Source organism: Hyperolius riggenbachi, chromosome 1 (assembly GCF_040937935.1).
Source record: "Hyperolius riggenbachi isolate aHypRig1 chromosome 1, aHypRig1.pri, whole genome shotgun sequence".
Taxonomy (NCBI): Eukaryota; Metazoa; Chordata; class Amphibia; order Anura; family Hyperoliidae; genus Hyperolius; species Hyperolius riggenbachi.
The window spans coordinates 301,455,654-301,478,704 of NC_090646.1; the positions used below are offsets into that span (position 1 = coordinate 301,455,654).

Sequence of the window (23,051 nt, forward strand, 5' to 3'; positions counted from 1 at the left end):
TTTGCCCATGCCTGGTATAGACTTATGTGGTTTGGGTGACATTTTCCAAAATTTTACTAGGCTGTTTCTCCCATTTATAAGAAAACTTAAAATGATTGTTCCTGCCAGAATGTATGTTGAGGATATTTGATTCTTAACCTCCCTGGCGTTCAATTTCCACAGGATTTCTGTGCAAAAAGTGGTTCAATTAATTTTCATAACCCTTTTTCCTGTAACTTACCAAAATGAGCCAAGCAACAGTTTAGTATACATTATGAGTATAATAAAAGTGTCAAACACAAATTCTTGTCAAAAAAGAAAAGAAAATGTATTAATCCCAAACAGAAATATCTTGCATTTTTAATAAATGCAGAAATAAATATATGGAGGCAGGAAAAAAAAAAAAAAAAAATCATCAACTTACCTTCGGTAACGTCTTTTCCAGAAGTCAAGCGGACAGCACCCCTTATGAGACTTGTCTCCCTCCCTGACTGAGGACAGGAAGCTGAAATAGATAAAAATTTGCAAACAAGATAGGCAGCAGTATAACAGGGAGCAAGTACCTCCAGCACTTCAGAAATAAAAAAAAGGCACGGACAACCATTGATGCTGAAAAAATACTTTAATTAAATTATTAACCCTAAGACAGGGTGGGTTGTAGGGGTGCTGTCCTCTTGACTCCTGGAAAAGACATTACCGAAGGTAAGTTGATCTTTCCCAGAGCGTCATTTGGACAGCACCCCTAATGAGAAGATATAGAAGATAAATTCTTTTTAGGGGAGGGACTACAGCCTGTAACACTTTTCTACCAAAACTTAAATCTGCACTGGCCAGAATATTAAGTCTATAGTGTTTGACAAAAGTGTTGTGACTGGACCAAGTCGCAGCTCTGCAGATCTGCTCAATAGTGGCCCCTGCCCTCTCTGCCCAAGAAGCTGATATTCCTCTTGTAGAATGAGCTTTAATTGAAGATGATAGTTGCATATTCTGAGTCTTGTAGGTAGAAGCAATAGTCTGCTTAAACCATCTGGATAATGTACCTCTAGAAGCTTTATTTCCTCTGAATCTGGCAGGAAAAAAAGAACATACATTGCCTCTGTCTTCCTCCCATGTTTAGTCATTTCCAAGTACTGAATGAGACACCTTCTGACATCCAAGCAGTGTTAAAGCGGAATATAACCCTGCGTTTCAACTTTGCTCTAAAACATTATTTACAGTATATTATATGCAACCAGCATTTTTTTTTTTTACTAGACCAGCATTGGAAGGGTTACACAGAGCTTTAAAGTTCCTGGAGATTTCTGCAGACGATCCGAAGCTGACATAGATACATTTTGTTTACATAAATGTATCTAAGTGTTGAATGTGACTCACTCTCTCTGACTGAGAAGGAGCTGGAAGACAGCCGAAGAGTGTGTAACATTTCTCAACAGATACATTTAACTAAATAGAATGTAACAATCTGAACTTCTGCATATCTCTCCACGGAACTTTAAACCTCTGTGTTTAACCCTTCCAATGCTGGTCTAGTAAAAAAAAAATGCTTTTTGCATAGAATATGCTGTAAATAATGTTTTAGAGCAAAGTTGAAATGCAGGGTTATATTCCGCTTTAATGTTTTTCTTTCTCATTAGTTGGATTTTCGCAGAAGGAGGGTATGAAGATATCCTGAGTCCTGTGAGACGTGGATACTACTTTAGGGAGAAAAGTAATATCTGGGCGTAACGTAATTATATCACCCGCGATTATACAGTATGGTTCTTTTATGGATAACTCCTGAATCTCCCCTATTCTCCTAGCTGTTGTAATAGCTATAAGGAACGTTGTTTTTAATGATAGAGATTTCTCCGATATTTGTTCAATTGGTTCAAAAGGAGGTTCACATAATCCTTGTAAAACCGTATTCAAGTCCCAGGCTGGAATCTTAGACCTCACCACCGGTTTCAACCTTTTTAGTGTATGAAAAAAAAATAAATGATGAATTCTTCTTGAGCAAGTTTCCGTTCCAGAAAAACACTTAGTGCAGACACTTGCACCTTCAGAGTACTTATACTCAATCCTTTCTTGTATCCACTCTGATGGAATTCTAAAACCGAAGATGATGATCTGGCCTCCAGTGATCTTTCTGTACACCATGCATTAAACACCCTCCAGGCCTTCTGATAGATTTGTCGAGTCACTTTCTTTCTACTTTGAATCAAAGTCTCTGTCAAACCATTGGAAAACCCTTTAGCTTTGAAGATGCTCCATTCAGGCTCCATGCTGAAAGGTGAAGGAGCTCCAGGTTCGGGTCAAAAACTGGTCCCTGCATTAACAGATCTGGTTGTAGTGGAAGTACAATCGGATCCGACACTGCTATAGTCTGCAGTAACGTAAACCACGGCCTCTTTGGCCATAGACTCCACTGGCTACCAATAAAATGGAGAATTCTGTTTAAGATTGGCTTACTGACATTCAAATCCTTGCACAATCTGGGCCCTGGATACCTGAAGGACTTGTTGCAACTACATCACACCCCCCACAATCTTAGATCAAAAGGACGTAACACCTTGGTCACACCCAGAGTCCACCTCAAAACCTTTGGAGACAGAGCCTTTTGTCATGCTGCCCCTACACTTTGGAACTCCCTGCCACACCCAATCAGGACAGCCCCATCCCTGGAAGCATTTAAGTCTAAACTGAAAACCTACCTTTTCAGTCTGGCATTCATGAACATCTGACTATCTCCTCTGTAACACAACCCAGCCTGAAACCCTGTATTAATCTGAGACACAGCTATGCGCTTTGAGTCCTATGGGAGAAAAGCGCTTTACAAATGTTATTGTATTGTATAGATGGGCAATGAGAATAACCCGAGCCTGGTCCTGTACAATCTTCCTTAGCACTTTCGGTAAAAGTGGTATGGGTGGAAACGCGTACATCAGTTTTGATCCCAGTTTATTGATAATGCATCCACCTTCCAAGGATTGTCCTGCGGATAAAGGGAACAAAACCTGAGACATTTTGCATTGTCCTTTCTGGCAAATAAATCCACCTCCGGATTTCCCCACTGATCTACAATCTGTTGGAATATGTAGTGGTTGAGAGACCATTCGTTCTGATCCGGTCTTTTCCTGCTCAGGAAGTCTGCCAGACAATTCGATGTGCCCCTCAGATGCACAGCTGTCAAAGATTTGATATTGTTCTCTGCCCAAAACAGAATCTGAGAAGTCTGGGACCACAAAATCACACTCCTTGTTCCACCTTGCCGGTTCAGATGGCTACAACACAGCTGTTGTCTGTCCTTACTGTCACATGTGTTTCTCTGAGATGATAACTGAAGTGTTGCAGCGCCTACCAAACTGCTTCTAATTCTCTGCTGTTTGACGAATTCAAACTAATTTTCCTGGACCACTGACCCTGAGCCGGAAGGGAATCCATGTGAGCTCCCCAGCCCCATGAACTGGCGTCCGTAGTCAGAGCTTTCTGAGTCGGATAGCTCCACGAGCGACCTACTGAAAGATGTGCTTGGTTCTGCCACCATAATAGAGACACCTTCACGTTGTGTGGAATTAACACTTTCTTGTCCAGAACCGATAACCTCCTGTTCCAGGCTCTTAGAATCCATAACTGTATATATAGGTCTTGCATGAAACTGACTCCACTGAACTGCTGGGAAGCCGGCTGTCAATAATCCTAACAGAGACATGGCTTTTCTCAGAGAAATGGTTCTTGCATTCTGAAACGAAAAAAATAGAATTTGTAATAGCTGTAATTTTTCTATTAGGCAGAAAAACCCCTCTCCTCTACAGTGGAAATGCTGAACCCTGAAAATTCCATGACCTGACTAGGACGTAATGATGATTTCTCCTAATTAACAAGCCACTCTAAATCTTGAACAAACTGTAGGGCTGTCGGAGTCTGGGCAAAAACTGAATAGGACCCCAGAATAGGAAATCATCTAAGTATCCGACTACATTAATGGATTTCAGTCTAAGCACCGCTAGAACTTCAGCCATCACCTTAGTGAATAACCAAGGCGCAGATGACAATCCGAAAGGTAATGCAGTGAATTGAAAGTGTCTTACCTTTCCTTCCACCAGAATAGCGAATCTTAGGAACTGTTGAGATGACAGATGTATTGGTATGTGCCAGTAAGCATCCTTGAGGTCTAAAGATGTTAGGAAGCAATCTTTCTGTAAGAGATGAATTACAGAGCGAATGTTGTCCATTCTAAACTTTTTGTACTTTACAGTCCTGTTTAGGCCCTTCAAATTTAGAATGAAGCAAAAACTTCCCTGAGGTTTTTTTTTTTTACCAGGAACACTGGAGAGTAGTAGCCGAGACCTTTTTGGCATGATGGGACTTCCCTTATTACTCTTTTTTGGAGAAGAGAGAAAACTTCCTTTTGAAGAAACATGATTCGATCTGGATCTGCTGGGAGGGGAGTGACAAAGAATCTTTGTGGTGGGGACTGGTCGAACTCTATTCTGTATCCCTCCAAGATGATGTTCAACACCCACTGAATTGTGAACTGAGGCCACCATATTTCGAACAAATGAGCCAGTCTCCCTCCCACCGGGATCCTGGCATCATTGCTTATCTGTTTTATTGGAGGGTGCAAAGTTGGGCTTAGATTTATGTGGCCTGTAAGGAGCCCATCTCTTTTTGTTTGAGGTCTGCTTGTTTCCTGAATCTGTTTTGGAGGGTCCACGAAAGGACCGCTTAAACAGATAAGGTCTTTTCTTGGTGGGAAAGTTCTTTTTATTATCAGCAGTTCTATTTAGAGTTTCATCTAATTTAGAACCAAACAAGAGAGCACCCTCACAAGGGATACCACATAATCTAGATTAAGGGCCTGTACACACTGCTGCGCTTGCGCTGCGCTTTTCACATCGCCTTTTGAAAAATAATAAAAATCGTGGAGACCTGTACACACTGGTGCGATGCGCTTTTCCTATTCTCACGAAGGCTTGCGATTTAAAAATCGCATGCGATTTTAAAAGCGCAGCAGTGTGTACAGGCCCTTAGACGAATTATCTCCGTTTCATGTTTTGATCCATACTCCCGTCCTTGCTGAATTAACAAGGGCTGTGTTTCTTGCTGTTAATTTTACTGTATCATCAGCTGTATCTGTAAGATAATTAGTAGCATTCAATAAATTAGGAAAATCATTTAAGATTTAATCTCTGGGAACTCCTGATGCAATCCTATTTTGTACTTTCAACAACCAAGACTTTAAAGGACCTGCCCACAGCAGTAGAAGCCACAGCGGGCTTAAAGGTAAGTGAGAATGATTCCCAGGCTCTGCGTAAAATATTATCCATTTTTTTGTCAACAGGGTCTTTAAGACTTCCAAAGTCCTCAAATAATAAGTCAGTGTTCCTTGACACCCTAGAAAGTGAAGGTTCCAGTTTAGGCGAAGGACCCTAAAATGCCTGATCTTCAGGACTAAAGGGATACCATTTGGATAAAGACCTGGGCTAAAAAGCCCTTTTCTCAGGATTACTCCATTATTTCTTAATCAATTCTTTTACAGTAGAATGAAGTGGAATAAAATGAGATTGAGGATCCGCCAAACTTAGATACATCTGATCTAGAGGTGTCAAGGATCTCTGCTCAGACTTTATCCCCATTGTATTGTGCATAGCTGATAAAAGATCTCTCAGATCAGGAGAGAAGGCAAATCTCTGAAGTTTTTCTGACTTATTCAAATCCTCCTCAGTTGAAATATCTTCTAACTCAGAAATCTCTCCCTCTGATAAATCAGTAGAAGCAGTAGAGTGAAGATAATTAGATACCTCCTTTTCCTTTTGTGAACCAAGGGAGGTAGCAATGATACTGGAGACCCAGGAGGATCAATAGTAGCTGTATTATCTGCATTCTCAGTAATAGGAGTCATTGATACCTCTGCAGTAGATACTGCAGGGATAGAGGCAGACGTAGAAGCTATGGCAGAGTCTTTAATTTTTTTTAATGGCTGAAGACATTTCTGCCCTCATCCAGCCCATGAATCCTTTCAGAGGAACAGGGGACGCATCTTTAACAACTTTCTCAGTACAAGCTTGACATAATTTTCTTGAAGAGGAAATTGAAAAACGAGTATTGCAGATAGCACAGCTCTTCTCAATCTTTACATGCTTATCCTGACTGGTCTGAGGAACATTTTTTATCAGCCTTGTCTGTCTTAAGGCCCATACACACGTCGGATTTCCGCGAACGACGGGTCGTTTGAACGTCCCGTCATGCGCCTGCTAAATCGGGCGTGTGTACAGACTGTCGTTCGCTTGATAAGAGCGAGTTTGAAAAAAAGACAAACCCTATTAGCCTCAAATAATAAACAATTCCATCAAACACACCATGAACAGACACAGACAATTACCCACTTGCGTGGTCTGTGGATTGATTTTATCAGTCTTGTCTGTTCTTTTAGGCTAGAAATAAACAAACCAAAATGACCATAAAACAAAATTATCCCTTGTATAACCAATAATTATCAAAGCTAAGCAGATAAAAACCCCATATGCTACTTGCCAGAGAGAGATCTAGGCCTGGCTCTGCAGTCTGCAGAGGTAGAACCTGCAGCGTCCTCCATGCTCACCGCTGAAGTAAAAGTGACATATGGACCATGAGCAAACCATTTAAATAACAATTATAATTACCCAACCTGGAACAGCTAATTACCGCCGTGGCCCGTGCCGCCAAACAGCCTCTGCACGCTTTTCCATGCATATCCGGGTATCTGTCATGCGGGACGCCGGCGCATGACGACTTCCCGTTTCGGAAAATGGAACTTCCTGTTGCGCCCGCCTGTGCGCATAAAGCCGCTGCCTTCTCAGGAGTAGCCTCCTTCACGCTGCAGGACTCCACTTCGTTCACTGAACGATCTGAGCCAGGAGTCCAACAAACGCCGCCCCTGCCGCCTGACTGACTCTCCCACGCATCCTGACCGGGACAGGAAACTGAACTGATGTGCTGGAGGTACTTGCTCCCTGTTATACTGCTGCCTATCTTGCATGCACATTTTTATCTATTTCAGCTTCCTGTTCTCAGTCAGGGAGGGAGACAAGTCTCATTAGGGGTGCTGTCCGAATGACGCTCTGGGAAAAATACAGTATAGGGGTTTACCCCTAAAACACCTCCTTTGTGTGATACACCTTGAAACAAGGGATTACACAAAGTGCCACATCACAGTCCGGGCAATAAGTACAGGTCTACTTTCAGATTTTTTTCCCATCAGGGCCTTTTTTGGAGCAGCAGACTACACACCTTGTTGTGGGTTGTTCCTTATGTGCGGTCGCTGGCAAATATTCCACAAAGTGGCATCCAGAAAGTCGTGCCGGATTCACGACATAGGACGCTCTGCGCCCCGGTCTAACTGACTCTGGTGGGGGATGCTTTGCACAAATGGCTACACACATTTGGCACACAAAGTCATGGTGCGGTACAGGCCTTTCACTGTGCTTTCTGTAAAGCACAAAAACGCATTCCACAGGCACTGTTCCAGTAGGTGGCAGAAAATCTTTTTATAATATTTCCGCTGCTGTTTACGGACAGCCGGGTAAAAAGAGTTATGGCTGCATCAGCCCTGTCCATACCTCCCATGGTGTGGTTGTAGTCCATGATGGCTTTGGGCTTGTCCACCTCCTTGCTACCTCTGGTAGTAGTGCGCACAGTTTCAGCATTGTGCACCGTGCTGAGGATGCACACATCCCGTTTGTCCTTCCACCGCACAGCCATGATTTTACCCTTTTGCCAGGCAACAACTTCTTTTTTCAACCTCCTGACAGAAAAGGCAGGTGGCATATGGCGTCAGTTAGGCCTCACCGTGCCATATGCGTCAGTCTTGTGCTGGATCAGGTGCTCGTACAGTTCTGGGGAGGTATAAAAGTTGTCCGTAGTAAGAAAGTACCCCTGAACCAGCAATGGCTCGATAAGCGTGAGCACAGAGGAGGTAGCACACCCATACTCACTGTACTGCGGAGCAAACTTTGTGCCTTTTCCTGTGTACACAACAGAGTTCCAGATTTATCAGGACTGGGACTCACAGAGTATGAAAGACTTCACCCCAAAGTGGGCCCTTTTCGATGCAATGAACTGCACCCAGCTGAGTCTACCCTTGTATGCCATGAGACTCTCATCCACGGTGATGTCTCTTTCCGGTATGTAGGCATTCCGGAAATTGCCAACAATGAGCTGCTAGATGTCCCATATTTTCTTCAGCTTGGGAGCGGGATGGGTGGCCTCATCAAAGTCCTCATTGTTCCCGAAGTGCAGGTACTTCATGATGAGGCTGTAGCAGTACTCTGGCATCACAGAACCAAAGAACGGTGTGGCGAGGATCTTGTTAGTGGTCCAGTACCACTTCTGCAGCGGCTTCCCCACCACTAATGAGGGCCAGGAACACCCAGATATCATTGCTGGTGACAGGTTCCCAGTTCCTGCTCCTGGAGAACCTGCATAGCGATTGGCCTCCTCCACTATCATCTGGATTACCTCATCGCTCAGAAATAGTTCCAGGTAGGCCAGCGGGCTGTGGTCACAGTCGATCTTCTGCTCAGGTACCCTAGTGAAAGGGAACCTAGGGGGTGGAGCCTGCGTTACACTCAAACTCACACCAAGTGCGTGCATCACCTACCCACCTCTCGCCATCGCTGTCGCTGCTGGTCTCAGATTCAGATAAGAGATCTCCTGGGACATCGCCATCTGTCGACTCAGCCAGATACTCCACATAACTGTCGCCGTCGGTGTCTTCAAAGACGTCCAGCAGCGTTTGGTTAGAGAGACGCCCCCTCGAGCTTGAGGCCATGACTGTAAGCAGGATACGGGTCAACCAAGGGTCAAAGGTCAGCAACAACAAAAAAAATCTGCAGCAAAGAACCAGAAATTACAGCAGTCGTTAAAACGACTATAACGCAACTCTGAATAAATCTAAGGCAGAAAGTAGCAAATAAGCAATCAAAGCACAGAAATCACAGAAGCTGAGGTGTAAACAACTAGCACTGGACTCTGGGACTCTGAAAAGAGAAAGAAAAAAATAACTGCCAAGCCTTTTTATATTGTATCTGATTCAATACAGGTGTTTGTATTGAATCTAATACAAACACATTTGAAATATATTGCAGTGATTGGTTGTGAGTTACTCTGTGTGTAATGATGTAATTCATGTGTCGGTAAGTACACATGATATAAGTCATTACAATTTGCCTGCACAGCGCCATCTTGCCTTCCAGAGGAGAGGGGGACATAGAGAGCTGGCAGAAGCAGCGGAGGTGCCCGCGATCGCGCTGGGGAGGCACATAATCCATCTTGCCCCACAGCATGTGTAGGAATGAGAGGGGGACACGGAGGGACCCACGATCGCTGGCAGCAGCGGCAGCAGGAGCTCAAGGAGGCACCCGGGATCGTGCTGGGGAGGACTGCACATCCTCCATCTTGCCTCCTGAGAAGTGCAGCAATGACAGGGGGAAACGGAGGGACCCGCAATTGCGCTGGAGAGTGATGGACATCACTCATTTTGCCGCCCAACATGCTCAGCAAGGAGAGGGGGACACAGAGAGCCTACAGCAGCGGCAGGAGCTCCCGGGGGCACCCGCGATCGCTCTGGTGAGTGATTTAACAGCATGACGAGTTCCCGTTCCCAGCAGCTCGCCCATACCGCTCAGAGGGTTAAATAAAGGTGGATTTTTGCTAGTGTTTACTTTTCATTCAGTATGGTTCTCCCGACCCTGTATTCATCACCAGATGTGCCCCAGTATTAGCCCCACCCAGTCTTGATAGCCAGATGTGCCCCAGTATTTGCTCCCAAGTGTAGATAGCCAGATATGCCCATTAAGTAGCACCCCCCTTATAGAAAGCCAGATGTGGCCTTTTATTACCCCAGTATAGCCAGAACTGCCCCTTTATTAGCCCCCTATAAGGATCCCTCCTGCCGGTTGCAGCGGAGCTTTCTTGGCCTCAGCTGCTATATCTTGAACCTCCAAGGCCTGAGTGTAACCGAAGTCGGGCAGGTGTTGTTTCCTCACCTCCTGTTCAAGCGGGGACTAGCCACATAGGGTAAAGAAGGTGGTGGTAGATTGGGGCATAGCAGCTGAAAAGATAGGAGATCTGCCAGGCATTACACCCCCACTTTCACTATAGATAGCCAGATGTGCCCCTTTATTAGCCCCCATAAAGATAGCCAGATGTGCCCCTTCATTAGCTCCCTCCCTCTACAGCTAGATGTGCCCGTTTATTAGCCCCCCCCCATATAGCCAGTTGTGTCCCTTTATCGTCCCCTCCAGTATAGTCAAATGTCCCCCTTTATTAGTTCCCCCAGTATAGATGGCCAGTTGTGTCTCTCTATTAGCCCCTTTCTGCCTAATACATAGCCAGATGTGCCACTTTATAAAAGTCTCCCCAGTATAGATAGCCAGGTGTGCCCTTGAATGACATGAATAAACAATCAGGGCTTGGGAGTCGGAGTTGGAGTCGAAGCAATTTTGGGCACCCGGAGTCGGAGGTTTCATAAACTGAGGAGGCGGGTGATTTTTGTACAAAATCCACAGCGCTGTTAAATATTAGACAAGGAGTCGGAGTCGAGGAGTCGTAGCCATTTTGGTTACCCGGAGTCGGAGTCGTGGTTTCATAAACTGAGGAGTTGGAGTCGGAAGATTTTTGTACCGACTCCACAGCCCTGTAAACAATGGCTAGGTAATAAAGTGGTTTTAATTTATAATTTAGTCAATGTCTGCCCTCTGTAAAATCTTACCTCATACTGATGTACATTCTTAGAAGAGGAACTGTAGTGAAAACAATGAATACATTTTTTACAATATTTAGTTATAAATGATTAGGTCAGTGGTTGCCTATTGAAAAACTTTTCCTCAGACCGATTTAAATTAAAAAATGTATGCATTATGTCCCTGATGCACTGAGAAAAGATGGCAGTATCAGCTTCTGATTGAAATTACGTTCATTCCTAGGTTAAAGCTCCTCTTTAAATTTATAAGTGATGCTGGATTATTAACCGCTGGCAAGGTGAATTGCTGTGGGATTTTTTTTTTATTCCCTTTCCAAGTTATGTTCTGCTATAAAACTCTAAAGCTTTAAAAACTGCGCATGCTTGGGGATGAGGACAGTTTTTATAAAAGGCGAAATTGTCCTGGTGTGTACAGGGAGTGCAGGTTGCAGCCGTGAGGCTTAACTTACCATTGCTCGCCACTGCGATGCACACTGTTTTCCCATCTTCCCTACACTTTCTTCTTCCCAGCTCGAAGACAGGAAGAGTGCAGTGCGCAATGCAGCAGTAAAAGTTGGGGACATGGGTAAGTTGACCCTCCCTGCCCTCAAATACCACTTTACACATGCATTAATATGACAAGTTCAAGCACTTCCTGGAGAATGCTTACTATGTGTTGAGAACCTATGTATAAAATATAGCACGGTGGCTATCTTGCACTTAAGGCTGGTTTCACAGTGGGACGTTACAGGCGCACGTTAGAGCAGCCTGTAACGCAGCCCACCGCACAGCAATGAAAAATCAATGGGCTGTTCACAATGCCCACGTTGCGTTACAGTGTAACGCTGCGCCATAATATAACGTACTGCATGCAGTACTTTGTAAACGGCAGAGCCGCGTTAGACTGTTTGCACATGCTCAGTAACGTTGGGGAAGAGCGGAGAGCGGCCAGGCACATGGCTAATTAATATTCACTGCACTCAGTGACGTGCAGTGTTTACTTCCTGGAGCGGCCGCTCTGTGCGGCGATTGGCCGGGCGGGACCACGTGATGCCGCAAGAGTACGCATCACGGACGCCAGAGTGAGCTGCACAACGCGGCTCACTCTGACGTCCAAAGCAGAGAGCACCAGGCGTTGGGTTAGGGGCACGTTATGCGACCATAACGTCCCCTAAAACGCAACGTCCTGGTGTGAAACCAGCCTAAAGGACAACTGTAGTGAGAGGTATATGGATGCTGACATATTTTTTTCCTTTTAAGCAGTACCAGTTGCCTGGCAGTCCTGCTGGTCTATTTGGCTGCAGTATTGTCTGAATCAGACCAGAAACCAGCATGCAGCTAATCTTGCCAGGTCTCACAATTATGTCAGAAACACCTATCTGCTGCATGCTTGTTCAGGGTCTGTGGCTAAAAGTATTAGAGGCAAAGAATCAGCAGGATAGCGAGGCAACTAGTATTGCTTAAAAGGAAATAAATATGGCAGCCTCCATATCCCTCACTAGAGTTGTCCTATAATATAGTAGTGCATCACTTGTTTCTTATTTGGCGTTCAAACACACCAGTAGAATATGGAGGCGGACATATTGATATCCTTTTAAACAATGCAAATTGCATGTCTGTCCTCCTCTGCGTCTAATACTTTTAGCCATAGACCCTGAATACGCATGCAGACTGATGCACAATTGTTAAATATGACAATCGTGTGTACGCACCTTTGCCCCTTTATGTCCAATTCCACAGGCTTGCCTATATCATCTACAGTAAAAAAAACAAAACAAAAAACACATTTTGATAAAGTAAACTTGAAAAAGTAGCCACTTACCACTCTGGATACTGAGAATCATCCCTCAACTTGACATCCACACCAGCCTTATATATATTCAATCCCATAGCATGTGTGATCAGTTTATCTGGCTCTTTGCACACTTCAGGGCCTTTCTGAATGTCTTTGGCAAGTCCTTTGCCTTTAACAACTGTTAATAAACAAAAACAAGAAAAACTACATGGCATTAATTCAAATTACCTTTCCATTCAAAGGAAAACTATCGATTAACATATTGTATTATGTGTATAATGTTATATTATTAAATACACATTTGTAAACTGGGATGGCAATAGCTTGCCTAGGAGTTCCTAAGTACTGCTATACATCTCCCCTTGCTTATTGAAGCTGCTTTCACAGTAAGACGTTACAGGCGCACGTTAGTGCAGCCTGTAACGCAGCCCCACCGCACAGTAATGAAAAATCAATTGGCTGTTCACAGTGCCCACGTTGCGTTACTTTGTAACGCAGCATATTCGTTGAGAGTGCTGCATGCTGTGCGTTATGCACGGCTAAGCTGCGTTAGACTGTGCGCACATGCTCAGTAGTGTTGGGGAGTGGAGAGCGGCCAGGCACATGGCTAATTAATATTCACTGCACGGTGTGACGTGCAGTGTTTACTTCCTGGAACGGCCGCTCTGTGCGGCGATTGGCCGGGCGGGACCACGTGATGCCGCATGCGTCCAAGAGTACGCATCACGGACGCCAGAGTGAGCTGCACAACGCGGCTCACTCTGACGTCCACATCAGAGAGCACCAGGCGTTGCGTTAGGGGCACGTTATGTGCCCTATAACGTCCCCTAAACGCAACGTCCTGGTGTGTAAGTAGCCTGAAAGCGGGATTGTCACCATAAAAATCTAATTTCAACAGCAAGTGTATTAAGTGATAATGATGCTAATCCTGCATTAAAAACATTTTCTGCTGTTATGGTTTGGAGTTATCACATACCTTAGGAGCACTAGCCCTTTAATAGCCATCTCCATTCAGTTGTATGCTGGGGGTTCTTTTTATCTATAATATATTCCTCCTCTTCCATTTATTTCCCTGCCCAGCTGAAACATGATCACTTTCACGATTCACTGTTTACAAGCAAAGCTGAGGTGACTCAGGGATTAGAGGAGAAAAGAAAAAAGTTAAGGGAAGAAATTACATCAGTATTTAGCCTCAAACTGTTGGCAAAAAAACATAATTCCCACAAGGAACAGAATTTTCTTTATTTACTATATAAAATTCACTGAAATCAAAAACGTGGACAGTACAATACATGTGTTATGTAAGTAGATAAAGTATTTATCTACTTATGTTTTATTTTTCCCCCCTGGCATAGTATGGCTAATCCTCCAGCTTAAATGTTAGCAAATTCCTTTCAGGATGGGTGTTGAAGCAGGGCATCATCAGACCAGTGAATCATGAGGGGGGGGGGGGGGGGGGGGGATACCGCTCTCTACAACCGTGTACTTTATATCTTTTGCACATGTCAGTTCTCACTAGCTTACAGAGGAACTCCAGTGAAAATAATGTAACAGAAATTTTTTTTTTACAATAATTATGTATAAATGATTTAGTCAGTGTCTGCCCATTGTAAAATCTTTCCTCTCCCTGATTTACATTCTGACATTTATCACATGGTGACATTTTTACTGCTGGCAGGTGATGTCACTGGAAGTAGCTGCTGCTTGCATTTTTGGCAGTTGAAAAAAGCTGTAAACAGCCATTTCCCACAATGCAATGAGGTTCTCAGACAGGAAACCATGGACCATGGTCCTCACAGTTTCCTTTGGGAGCGGTTTCACCACAATATCAGCCATACAGAGCCCCCTAATGATCCGTTTGTGAAAAGGAATATATTTCTCATGTAAAAGGGGTATAAGCTACTGATTGGGATGAAGTTCAATTCTTGGTTATGGCATGTGTAATTTTGTCTCTCTGAATCAGCGCCAAGTCGAGAGGTGTATGGCCAACTTTGATGTTCGATGTTCGGCATGTTCGGGCCGAACCCCGAACATCCCGCTTTTGGGGGCCCTATGGGGTCGCAGGCATAAGGGGGGAGCATGCCCCGATCGCGGGGGGGGGGGGGGTCGTAAATTCCCCCCACCCCCTCCGCTAGCGCTCCCCCCTCTGCCCGCTTCCCCATACAAAAGTTTAAGGAAGTAAAACAGTACCGGTGGTAGTGGGTGGCTGGCAGTGGGCGGCACTGTGGAGTGACTGAGGAGGAGGAGTCCGGAGAGTGACGCGTTGAGGGAGGCCGGGCAGCGGGCGGTTCAGCAGTAGTACGGTACTACTGCTGAACCGCCCGCTGCCCGGCCTCCCTCAACGCGTCACTCTCCGGACTCCTCCTCCTCAGTCACTCACTTCACAGTGCCGCCCACTGCCAGCCACCCACTACCACCGGTACTGTTTTACTTCCTTAAACTTTTGTATGGGGAAGCGGGCAGAGGGGGGAGCGCTAGCGGAGGGGGTGGGGGGAATTTCCAAACCCCCCCGCGATCGGGGCATGCTCCCCCCTTATGCCTGCGACCCCATAGGGGGGCAGTATTCGGCCGAACAGGGGCCCTGTTCGGCTGGCCATTCAGCAGTTCGGGCGAACCCCGAACAGTTTGGCCGAACACCACCAGGTGTTCGGCCGAACTCGAACATCACCCGAACAGGGTGATGTTCTGCAGAACCCGAACAGTGGCGAACACTGTTCGCCCAACACTACTCAGCTCGGAGCAGTGAAATACTTGGTTTGGCTGCACTTTTGGAGTCCCGCGCACGATCTGTGCTGTGCAGCGGGACTTCAGCCTCTCCCCGGCTGTCAGCATCTCTCTTCGGCCGCCGGGATCTTCATATCCACGCTATTCTACCCCGAGTTCCGGAGGCCACTAAGATCAGCGGCGTGGCGGCGGTCTGAGGTCAGGTCGGCGCGACGTAGGAGGGAGATGGTGCAGGAAGTTTAAATAATTAAAGGTGATGCCCAATATCTGCATGTATTGGATACAAATGTTTCATACATTTGTATCCAATGCATTGTAGTCATTTGGTTCCCTGCTGCTTCTGAACAAGTGCTGTGATCTGTGTGATCTGCCTTTTTTTGGATTACCTGTGCACAGATTTTTGCCTAGATTTCGACTACTCTTAGCCTGCCGCCTGTACCGACCTCTGTCTGGAATTAGAGTACTCTATTTGCCTGCCGCCTCTGCCTGGATTTGATTACTCTCTGCCTGTCACCTGTCCGTCACCTACTATGGCGTTAGCCTCAAAGCGTCTCACACTGGAAGCACTGATGGAGTTCGAGGACAGATTCTGATCTGCAGTCGCTGACAGACTTGAGTGACAGCGACGATCCTGGAGAGGTCATCTGACTCGGGTAGCGAGAGCGACTGTGACTCCATCATCACAGACACCGAGGTTAAAGTGAACCTAAAGTCAGGCGAAAAAAATGAGATTAACTCACCTGGGGCTTCCCTCAGCCCCCTGCAGACGATCGGTGCCCTCGCAGCTCCGCTCCGATGTCCCAGGACCCGCCGGCGAGCACTTCCGGTTTGGCCGTCACCGGCCGACAGGCATGGGAACGCGAGTGATTGTTCGCGTTCCCAGCCTGTATATCGCCCCCTATGCTGCTATTGCGGCCTCTCTGGCCGCAATAGCAGCATAGGGGGCGATATACAGGCTGGGAACGTGAACAATCACTCGCGTTCCCATGCCTGTCGGCCGGTGACGGCCAAACCGGAAGTGCTCGCCGGCGGGTCCTGGGACATCGGAGCGGAGCTGCGAGGGCACCGATCGTCTGCAGGGGGCTGAGGGAAGCCCCAGGTGAGTTAATCTCATTTTTTTCGCCTGACTTTAGGTTCACTTTAATGATGTACAGGTTTGGTGCCCAATTGACACTACTCAGGCTCCGCCACCGTGCCTACATTTCCCTTTTACTGGGGAGCCTGGCCTGAAGATGGAGTTTGAGCACAACCCAGTGTTCTCCGCAGGCTCTTTTAGCCGGGTGCTTCACCCAGCTTGTTTTGGTGAGCACCTGGCTGTCATTGGCTCACCTCCTCCTATGCTGTAAGCAGAGTTGCTCACAGAAGCACCGGCCCTGCACTCTCTCATCTCGCCCCACCCGGCTACTTTTTCATGCCACCTGGCTAGAAAAATTTCTGAGGAGAACACTGCAAACCGTTGGCCTACTTGCATCTCTTTTTCAATGAGGCTGTCATTGAGAAAATAGTGATGGAGACAAACCCTTACACCACACAACAACTGGCTGCTCCACAAGGGTGCTTTTCAAGGGGCAGGACGTGGGAGCCGATCACTAAAGAGCTGAAAAAAAATTGAGAAGTTTATCAGCTGTTAGTGGAAAACTTCTGAAACACTTATGTACCTCAGAGGGACATTAAGTTTTGATGAAAGCCTGATGGCCAACAAGGGGAGACTGACCTGGATTCGGTATATTGCATCCAAGAGGGCCTGCTTTGGTGTGAAATCGTATATGCTATGTGAGTCAGCAACAGGATATATATGGAACACCATTCTGTATACCGGAAAAGGGACTAAATTTAACCCAAGTTTCAGAGACTACGGAGTGGAGACATCATCTGTGCTGTCTTTGCAGAACAAGGGATACTGCATGATCAAGGATAACTTTTATAGTTCCCCTGAATTGTTTGAATACCTGACCAAAAACAAAATGTATGCCTATGGCAGTTAGGCCTAACAGGCAAGAGATGCCAACAACTTTCTCCAAACAAAAACTCAAAACTGGAGACATTGTGGCTTGGCAGAAGGGAAAAATGTTGGCTCTTCGCTGGCGTGACAAGAAGAATGTGTGTGTCCTCAGCACAGTCCATGACACCTCAACCATCACCACCAGAACAAGAGGAGGTAAAGTCATCGACAAGCCTCAAATCATACTGGACTACAACACTACGATGGGTGGCGTGGCCGCATCTACACGCGTAGATGCGGCCGCGATGCTCCTTATCAATCGAGCCGCTTATGCGGCTCGATTGATAAGATCCGGCAGGACGGATCTTCGCACCGCCGATTCCCTGCTCGATCCCCGCGAGGGGACAATGGCAGGGAATCGTGCGGGAGATAAGCGGCGCCGGCGGGGAATCAAATGCGGCACACGCGCGCGGCGAGCGGGGACGCGGCGATCCGCGGCTAATCGAGCCGCCGGATCGCTTCAATGTCCCATGGTGTAGATGGGGCTGAACAGTCTGTGGATTGCGCACATCCTGTACAAACAGCACAGTGACAGGCCAGTAAGTCATGCAGACTTAAAATGGAAAGTTTGTGAATGCATCCGCATGAAGTATCAGACCTCATCAGCAGATGCCAGAGTTGGGCGCCGTGCATCCTACATAGTCAATCCCGAGTGCCAACTCCAAAGAGAAAACAACAACAAAAAAAAAATGCACCAACCAGAATGTGTGTGGTTTGCTGCAGCAAGACTGATGCCACAGAGAAAAAAAGTCCATAAGGAATCCCGAATGTACTGACCTGATTGTAATGTCGCCCTGTGTGCCGTTCCATTTTAAAGAGGAACTGTAAGCATCCTCTCAGCGATGTCCAGTAAAAATGCCAGGGACGAACCATTTTTACTCCTGGCAGAGTAACAGTTTTTTTTTCCTTTATTCCAGCAGTTGTAACTGTTATACAGTGAAGGCTGTAGCCACCTTTTTTTTTAGCTGACTGATGTCATCTGAAGGTGCCCAATGCATGTGTGGAGAGAAGTGCAGTTAGAGAGCTAGCTGAAAGAGAAGAGCATTTTGTCTGTATATACAAACAAAATTGAATGGTTGTTGTAAAGCAGTTTTATGCTAAGTACACACCATACAATTTTCTGGCAGATGTACCTGCCAGATCGATTTTTTTTTTCCCAACATGTCCAATCTGAATTTTGATTGATTTTCAGATCGATTTCCATGGAAGTGAACGAAAATCGATCGACATTCAGATCGGACATGTTGGAAATAATTGATCTGACAGTAGATCTGTCAGAAAATTGCATTGTGTGTACCTAGCATAATGCCTGGTACACATGATGCAATTTCCCATCCTATTGATACTAAAATTGATTATTTCTGACCGGTACAATCTGATTTGCAATCATTTTCTGATCATTTTTGTGTAGAATTGCAAAAAAAATTAGAAAAACAATTGGCAATCTGATCAGACCTGTCGGAAATAATTGTTTCGACTCGTCTACTGTATGTAGCCACCCTGGCGTTCTATTTCCCCAGGATTTCCGTGCAAAAAGTGGTTCAATTAATTTCCAATAATTTTCAACCAATTTTTTTTTTGCAATCTTTTTTTTATATTGAATTCAATACAGGTTATTGTATTGAATTCAATAAAAAAAAAAAAAGTGTTTGCTGCGAGATTTTGATGATGCTGTGTGACATTGGTGCCATCAACGCCGATCGACGGGGGACATGTGATCGCCAAGGGAGAAGCAAAATCCGCCAAGGGACATGGAAGAAGGCACTGGAGAAGCTATCAGAGGTACGCGGCGAGGGATCAGCATGCCAATGGTGAGTATAAGACCCAGATGTATAGCCAGATGTGCAGCCAGGTATAGTTAGCCAGATGTGCAGCCAGGTGTAGTTAGCCAGATGTGCAGCCAGGTGTAGTTAGCCAGATGTGCAGCCAGGTATAGTTAGCCAGATGTATTAGCCAGGAATAGTTAGCCAGATGTTTTGCCAGGTATATAGGGAGCAAGATGTTTGCTGGTGTATAGGAGACAGATGTGCAGCCAGGTGTATAGGAGACAGATGTGCAGCCAGGTCTAGGGAGTCATATGTATAGGGAGCTAGGTTTGCGGGTGCCTCTGCCCCCCCAACCCCATTGCCCCCTGTGGCCGGGTGTCCCTTCTGTGGGGGGGCTCCCCTTCTGTGCTGGCTGGTAGTGGCCGGCGGGGATCCCCTCTGTGGGGGGGGGGGAATCCCCATACTGTGCGTGTGGGTGGCCCTTCTGTGTGTGCATTGGGGGGGGGGGGCAGGTATCATCCTTCTATGGGGGCTAGTCGTGGTCGGTCGGGGACACCCCCTTCTGTGGTGGGGGGGGGGAGGTGGGTGTCCCCATCTATGCGGGCTGTGCAGGGATTCCTCTTCTTTGCTGGCGGGTGGCTGGTGCGGGGATCCTCTCTGTGCGGGGGGCCGGGGGGGATCCCCGTACTGTGCATGCGGGTGACCCTTTTGTGTGTGCGGGGGGGCGGGTATCCCCCTCTATGGGGCTGGTCTTGGCCGGTCGGGGACACCCCCTTCTGTGGTGGGGGGGGAAGGTGGGTGTCCCCATCTATGTGGGCTGTGGGTGGCCTCTCCCTCCTCTTCCCCCATCCCTCCCTCTCTGTCCCCCGTGTCCCCCCCCCCCAGTCTCCCCCCTGTAAGAAGCCCTGATCTACTCACCTGAGGGCTTTCTCCTGCGGCGGAAGCGGCACACTTCCTCCTCCATCGCGAAGTCTCGTGTTCTCTGTAATTACAGTACGCAGCTTGGTGACGTCACCAAGCTGCGTACTGTAATTACACAGACCGGGACTTTGGCGATGGAGGAGGAGGGTGTCCATCGCGGCCGGCGCAGGAGAAAGCCCTCAGATGAGTAAAGCAGGGCTTCTGACAGGGGGGAGACTCGGGAGGGGGGGACGACAGAGAGGGAGGGGGGAAGAGGAGGGAGAGGCCACCCACAGCCCACATAGATGGGGACACCCACCTTCCCCCCACCACAGAAGGGGGTGTCCCCGACCGGCCAAGACCAGCCCCATAGAAGGGGATACTCGCCCCCCCCCCCCCCGCACACACAAAAGGGTCACCCGCATGCACAGTACGGGGATCCCCCCCCGGCCCCCCGCACAGAGAGGATCCCCGCACCAGCCACCCGCCGGCAAAGAAGGGGAATCCCTGCACAGCCCCACACATTCTCTGCCCCGCCGGCTGCACAGGGATTCTCAGGGTGGCTGGATGCTAGTTCTGTATGCTGTGGGTAGCACAGATCGCTACCCACAGCGTGCTGACAGGCATCCAGCCATCCTGGGGAATCCCTCTGATGAGGGAAAAGTGCAGCCGGCGGGGAAGAGAAACAAGAAATCTCCCTGGCGGTATTGCATTGTGTGTACTAGGCTTAAAGTCAAAAAGGAAATTGTGCATGTCATTATTGTAGCAATAGATTCCCAGTTTATTTGCTCAAAGTGATGGAGCTGCCAGGAAAAATTGATATGTAGATGACCAGTGTGTAAAGGCTTTTATGCTGGGAATACACAGCTCAATTCTGGCGCTCGATTCTGCGCCCGATCGTTTTTGCCGCTCGATTCCGCTGGCTATTCTTTTATCTTCCACTCATTTTTCTTATCTTTTTCCATTGTCTTCCATGTGGAATCGAGCGCAGAAACGATCGGGCAGGAGAACGGACGTATAGGAAATTATCTATAGAGCCATGTAAATGGCTCAGAATTGAGCCGTGTATTCCCAGCATTATACACACCATGCAATTTTTCCATCAGATTGACTGATCAATTTCCAACATGTCCAATCTGCTTTCTGACCAAGAAAGGGATTGATTTTGAGATCAATGCGGCAAAAAATAGATTCTTTTCTTTATCTGAAGCAGATGGAACATGCTGGAAATTATCAATCGATCAGCCAATCTGACAGGAAAATTGCATATGTGTAAGTAATACTGAAGTGGGAAAAAAAAACAGATACTTACCTATGGAGAGGAAAGGCTCTGGATCCTATAGAGTCTCCCCGTTCATCTTACGGTTCCCGCATTCCAGCGCTGTCACCAAGTTAGCAGTATTCAACCCGCCTCCATGGAAGGCTTTTGGAGCAGAAATTTGCTAGGATTCTAGAAAATAATACAGTACACTGGGTATTGCGTCCATTATTTCACAATATGTATGTTGTTTAGGGAATTGTGACTGAGGATCCTTATTATTCCCAATCCATTTATTTTAAAGGAAATCTTAAAGGAATGGTCCAAGGAAAAATTAAAATCAAAATCCACTTACCTGGGGCTTCCTCCAGCCTGTGGCAGCCATCCTGTGCCCTCGCTCCAGCTCCGGTGGCTCCAGGTTTTCTTCGCTCGTCAGGTCAGGTTCCGGGTCGGCGTCTTCTGCGGTCCATGTCGCAGGTCACGTGGTCCAGCCGATGTCATCAGGTCTGTACTGTGCAGGCAGAGAATACTCTCAGGCACAGGAGCGTGGCCTGGCCATGCATGCACAGAAGCCCACGACTGGCCAGAATACCGGGAGTGATTACATATGAATGGAGACGCCAGAGAGGAAGGCGAGGGAGCCTACGAACTTCATGCGGCTGGAAGATGCTCCAGACAAGTATAAATACTGCCATTATTCCTGTCTCAGTTATCCTTTAAGTCTAAAAAAAAAACAGTTTAACTAACCTAGGGTTTCTTGCAGCCCCCTGTCATGTCATCCTGTACTTCCACAACCCTCCAGTCAGCAGTGGTGACCACTTAAAGCTGGCCGCCTATGCGCCTCCTCAAAATCCTCATCACGTTCTCGTGCACGGCAGCATTCTGCACATGCAAAGTATGGGAAAAGCACTACTGCACATGCGCAGAATGCTTCCGGCATAGGGAGCACAATCAGGGTGCACATGCACAGTAGCCTGCAACTGGCCACAACCGGGTGGAGGGTCGCAGAAGGATGGTGCGGGCACAGGTTGATTGCAGGGGTGCTGCAAGATGCCCTAGGTAAGTTAAACTGCTTTTTTCAGACTTAAAGAGACTCTGAAGCGAGAATAAATCTCGCTTCAGAGCTCATAAATAGCAGGGGCACGTGTGCCCCTGCTAAAACGCCGCTATCCCGCGGCTAAACGGGGGTCCCTTCACCCCCAACCCACCCCCCGCAAAAGTGTGTCGTGAAAAAGTCGCTGGCTGTCTCTTCCTGGAGGCAGGGCTAACGGCTGCAGCCCTGCCTCCAGTCGCGTCTGTCAGCGGCGCATCGCCGCCTCTCCCCCGCCCCTCTCAGTGAAGGAAGACTGAGAGGGGCGGGGGAGAGGCGGAGATACGCGCTGACAGACGCGCGTGGGGCAGGGCTGCGGCGGTTAGCCCTGCCCCAACCAGGAAGCGCTCCCCCGGTGTATCGAGGGGGATTTGGGGGTGAAGGGACCCCCGTTAAGCCGCGCTATAGCGGCGTTTTAGCAGGGGCACACATGCCCCTGCTATTTATGAGGTCTGAAGCGAGATTTATTCTCGCTTCAGACTCTCTTTAAGTAAGGGCTCGTTCTTATAGCGCACTTTCAGCCGCGCTTTTGGAAACGGGATCGCAGGGACATCGGACAGTGCATAGACTGCACTCTCTGAAGTTTCCATACATGCGCTGCGATTCACTTCTGAATCACAGTACATGGCTGCTTGCATTTTGGGGCGATTGCACACAGGATCCCATTCAGTATAATGAATTGGATCACAAGCTCCTCCCCCGGGAGTGACATGTAACGCAGAGCTGCACGGCTCTGGGCTGCATTGGAAACAAGACCTAATCCTTTAAAGCAGTCAAATCCAAAGGGTCCGCACACTCGCAGGATAAACTTCCAAGTTTTTATTCAGACAATGTGACA

At 47.2% G+C, this 23,051-nt stretch overlaps 1 protein-coding gene across 1 annotated transcript in view; it reads right to left on the minus strand.

Annotated features, from left to right (window-relative positions):
* Positions 1-23,051, minus strand: part of MRPL54 (mitochondrial ribosomal protein L54) — a 66,080-nt gene that overhangs the window by 20,305 nt on the left and 22,724 nt on the right. Inside the window, exon 2 of the mRNA XM_068233792.1 lies at positions 12,501-12,651. Within this exon, the coding sequence (XP_068089893.1) occupies positions 12,501-12,651 (151 nt within the window). The remainder of the gene's footprint in view (positions 1-12,500; positions 12,652-23,051) is intronic.